At 54.2% G+C, this 4259-nt stretch overlaps 1 protein-coding gene across 1 annotated transcript; it reads right to left on the bottom strand.

Annotated features, from left to right (window-relative positions):
• Positions 1-1937: 1937 nt before the first annotated feature.
• TMEM256 (transmembrane protein 256) lies at positions 1938-3551 on the bottom strand. The gene is made up of 4 exons (XM_038126147.1): positions 3429-3551; positions 3195-3232; positions 3009-3089; positions 1938-2098 (listed from the first exon to the last, which is right to left on the bottom strand). Exons 1-4 carry the CDS (start codon positions 3502-3504, stop codon positions 1955-1957), a joined length of 339 nt encoding a protein of 112 aa, XP_037982075.1. The 5' UTR covers positions 3505-3551; the 3' UTR covers positions 1938-1954.
• Positions 3552-4259: the final 708 nt, after the last annotated feature.

Genomic DNA, 4259 nt, shown 5'->3' with positions numbered 1-4259 from the left:
TTCCGGCAGTTTTGGGGTTTTTTGAGCTCAACGTGGGCGTGGTCATCGTGAAGCCACGCCCCGCGACGCAAAATACTCGTGACGACAACTCGATCGTTTATTGGTTGGCGATTCCGTCGGCGCAGCCAATCAGCGGCGCGGCCCCGACCCTCAGCCACTCAGGGGCCGCGGGGCGGAAAAGGCGGCGCGCCATTGGCTGTCGCCCAGCGACAGCCGTGACGTCAGTGGGAGTGTGTCTGGGCGGCCAATCAGCGGCCAAATGCGACAGCGATCGCTGCCATTGGGCGGCGGCCGCACCAATGGGGAGCGGGGGGCGGAGCCTCGGCCGGTTCTTAAAGGGGCAGCGCTCAAAAAAGAGCTGTGACCCCTGCGTGACCCCAGCGGCCACTTCCGGTGACCCCGGACCCCCCTTCACCCCCCAGTGCCCTGAAAACGCCTTAAAAAAACCCAAAATAACTTAAAAACCCCGAAATCCCTTAAAATAACCCCAAAATCCATTAAAAAACCCGAAAATCCCTTAAAAAACACCAATCCCTTAAAAAACCCCAAATCCCTTAAAATAAACACAAAATCCTTTAAAAAACACAAAATCCCTTAAACAAACCCAAAATCCCTTAAAATAAACCCAAAATCCCTTAAACAAACCCCAAATCCCTTAAAATAAACGCCAAAATCCCTTAAAACACCCAAAATCCCTTAAAATAAACCCAAAATCCTTTAAAAAACACAAAATCCCTTTAAAAAATCCCAGAAATCCCTTAAAAAACCCCAAAATTCCCCTTCTGCCCTCCCAGGGCTGTCCGAGCCCCGCCCCCGATGAATTTTGGGATCTCCCTCGGCGGTTTCGGGGTGATTTTGATGATTTTTGGGTGCCTTTGATGGTTTTTGGGGTGATTTTGATGGGTTTTGGGTGATTTTGATGATTTTTGGGGTGATTTTGATGATTTTGGGGTGCCTTTGATGGTTTTGGGGGTGATTTTGATGGTTTTTTGGTGATTTTGATGGGTTTGGGGTGATTTCGATGTTTTTTGGGTGCCTTTGATGGTTTTTGGGGTGATTTTGATGGGTTTTGGGTGATTTTGATGATTTTCGGGTGCCGTTGATGCTTGTCCACGCTCCCCTGGCAGTTTCTGATGCGTTTTGGTTTTTTTTGACGATTTTTGGAGTTTCCAGTGATTTTCTGGGTGCTTTTGATGATTTTTGGGGTTTTTTTGATGATTTTGGGGTGATTTTGATGATTTTTGGGTGTTTCCAGTGATTTTCTGGGTGCTTTTGATGATTTTTGCGGTTTTTTGATGATTTTTGGGGTGATTTTGATGATTTTTGGGTTTTTTTGACAATTCTTCGCCCTCCCCCGGCGCTTTCCACCTGCTTTTTGTTGATTTTCTCTCTTTTTGCCGATTTTCAGCCATTTTGGGTCGTTTCTTGTCAATTTTTGATGATTTCCAGGACTTTTCCCCACGTTTTGGATTTTATTTTCTCTGCTTTTCGTGATTTCTTCTTTTGCTGTTTTTCCTCCATTTTTGATGATTTTTTCTCTGCTTTTCCTGGGTTTTGGGCGACTTTGGCGATTTCTGCCCATTTTTGATAATTTTTTTGCCATTTTTGCGTGATTTTCACAATTTTACTCCAGTTTTAACGACTTTTTGGTCTGGTTTTGCTGCGTTTTCTCTGTTTTTTACAGTTTTCAGGCACTTTTTGATGATTTCTCTCTGTTTTCGCTGGGTTTTATCCAGTTTTCATGATTTTTATCCATTTTTGCCCATTTTTTCCCTAATTTGGGGTCGCTAGAGGGCCATGGCTGCCCAGCCCAGGATCAGCAGGGTTCATTTTCAGGTGATTTTGCTGATTTTTGTCCATTTTTTCTCATTTTCCTGCGTTTTTTGCCGTTTTTCTCCATTTTTTGTCCATTTTTTGCCCATTTTTCCGGTTTTTTGCCCCGTTTTTGGGGTCGCTAGAGGGCCATGGCTGCCCAGCCCAGGATCAGCAGGGTCCCCCCCAGCGGCGCCGCCCGGTTGAATTTGGGGTCCCCGGTGAGGCCGTGGTAGTAGAAGGGGCCGCAGAACAGCCCCAGCCCCGCCAGGAGCAGCGAGCCGGCCTGGGGGGACACGGGGGTCAGGGGGGGAATTGGGGGGGGTTTCGGGGCATTTTGGGGTCTTTGGGGGGCAATTGGGGAGGTTTGAGGGGGTTTGGGGCAAATTTGGGGGGATTTAGGGGAGATTTGGGGGGCGTTTCGTGAGATTTGGGGGGCAATTGGGGGCATTTTGGGAGATTTGGGGCAAATTTGGGGGGATTTGGGGGAGATTTGGGGAGGTTTGGGGGGGTCTGGGGGAGTTTAGGGGGTATTTTGGGGGCATTTCGGGGGGTTTGGGGGGATTTTGGGAAATTTTGGGGGGATTTTGGGAGATTTGAGGGGATTTGGGAGATCTGGGGGGGGTTGGGGGGGTCTGGGGGGATTTAGGGGAGATTTGGGGGGGATTTGGGGCAGTTTTGGGGGATTTTGGGAGATTTGGGGGGATTTGGGGGGGATTCTGGGAGGATTTTGGGGGGTTTGGGGCCGTTTTGGGGGGATTTTGGGAGATTTGGGGGGGATTTGGGAAATTTTGGGGGCATCTTGGGAGATTTGGGGGGGTTGAGGGGGTCTGGGGGAGATTTGGGGAAGTTTGGGGGGATTTAGGAGAGATTTTGGGGGGATTTTGGGGATTTGGGAGGTTTGGGACCATTTTGGGGAAGTTTTGGGGGGATTTTGGGAGATTTCAGAGAAATTTGGGGGGTCTGGGGGGAATTTGGGGGCAATTCGGGGGGTTTGGGGCAAATTTGGGGGGATTTAGGGGAGATTTGGGGGGATTTGGGGCAGTTTTGGGGGTATTTTTGGGGCAGATTTTTGGGGTGAATTCAGCAGATTTCGGGGCAGATTTTTGGGGTGAATTCAGCAGATTTCGGGGCAGATTTTGGAGTGAATTCAGCAGATCTTGGGGCAGATTTTGGGGTGTTTCGGGGGCTCTCACCAGGTGGGGGCGGCGGCAGTGCGGCGTCGCCAGCAGGGCCAGGCTGTGCAGGAGGTGGTAGCGATTGGCGGTCTCGTAGAGCTGCGGGGTGGATTTGGGGTCACTTTCGGTGATTTTGGGTTTTTTTGGGTTTTGGGGGATTTTTTGAGTTTATTTGGGGTTTTTTTTCCCCCCCTCCTCGCTCACCTCTTTCTGGTACTCGTCCCGGTCACTGCGGCGCATCCCTGGGGGGAGGAACGGGGCTGAAGGACCCCCCAGATCCCCCCCCAAAATCCCCCCAAATTCCCCAAAATCCCCCCAAAAATCCCCCCCAAATTCCCCAAAATTCCCCCAAAATCCCCCCAGGAGCTCCCCGACCCCTCAACCCCCCCAGGACCCCTTAGAGCCCCCCGGGACCCCCCGATCCCCCCCCGGCCCCACCGTGGGCCCCGTAGGCCGCGCCCGCCATGGCGGCGGCTCCGCTGAGGGCCCCGAGCCTGCCCCAGGCCGCCGCCATCTCTGCCCCCGCTCCGCTTCCGCTTCCGCTTCCGCCGCGCGCTTCCGCTTCCGCCTCACGCACCGCCTCCCGCGCCTCCCATTGGGCGAGCCGCGCGTCAATCACGGCGGGAGGGTGACCAATGGCAGCGCGAGGAGCGGGTCCCGCCCCCCCGCCGCCGGCAGGGCGCCCCCTGGTGGAGATGGGAGGGATGGCGGCGACCCCCGGGGGGGCCTGGGGGGTTCTGGGGGGATCTGGGGGGAATTTGGGGAGGATTTGGGGGGTTCTGGGGAGATTTGGGGGGTCCTGAGAGGGTCCTGGGGGGATTTTGGGGAGGATTCGGGGGAATTTGGGGGTCCTGGGGGGATTTTGGGGAGGATTTGGGGGTTCTGGGGAGGTTTGGGGGGTCCTGGGGGAAATTTGGGGGTCTTGGGGGGATTTGGGGGGTCCTGAGAGGGTCCTGGAGGGGTTTGGGGGGGTCCTGGAGGGAATTTGGGGGAATTTGGGGGGAATTTGTGGGTCCTGGGGGATTTTGGGGGGAATTTGGGGGTCCTGGGGGGTTTTGGGGGAATTTGGGGAGGATTTGGGGGTCCTGGGGGGTTTTGGGGACTCTGGGAGGGTCCCGAGGGGATTTTGAGGGGATTTTGGGGGGGTCCTGGGGGGTCTCGAGTTGATTTTGGGGCACTTTTCGGGTTTTTTGGGGGGGCTCGGACCCCCCCCAATGTCCGGGGAGGGGGGAGGGGGCGGTGAGGATGAGGAGGGGGATGAAGATTTGG

This window comes from Motacilla alba, unplaced genomic scaffold, assembly GCF_015832195.1.
Source record: "Motacilla alba alba isolate MOTALB_02 unplaced genomic scaffold, Motacilla_alba_V1.0_pri HiC_scaffold_28, whole genome shotgun sequence".
Taxonomy (NCBI): domain Eukaryota; kingdom Metazoa; phylum Chordata; class Aves; order Passeriformes; family Motacillidae; genus Motacilla; species Motacilla alba.
This window is presented reverse-complemented; position numbering and strand designations above follow the sequence as displayed.

Bases quoted from the DNA above. Each gene is read 5' to 3' on its own strand.
- TMEM256 (XM_038126147.1), bottom strand. From the start codon at position 3,504: ATGGCGGCGGCCTGGGGCAGGCTCGGGGCCCTCAGCGGAGCCGCCGCC. The intron at 3,233-3,428 runs GTGGGGCCGGGG...TCCTCCCCCCAG, and splicing joins CGCGGCCTACGGGGCCCACG to GGATGCGCCGCAGTGACCGG. The intron at 2,099-3,008 runs GTGAGAGCCCCC...GTGTCCCCCCAG, and splicing joins ACTGCCGCCGCCCCCACCTG to GCCGGCTCGCTGCTCCTGGC.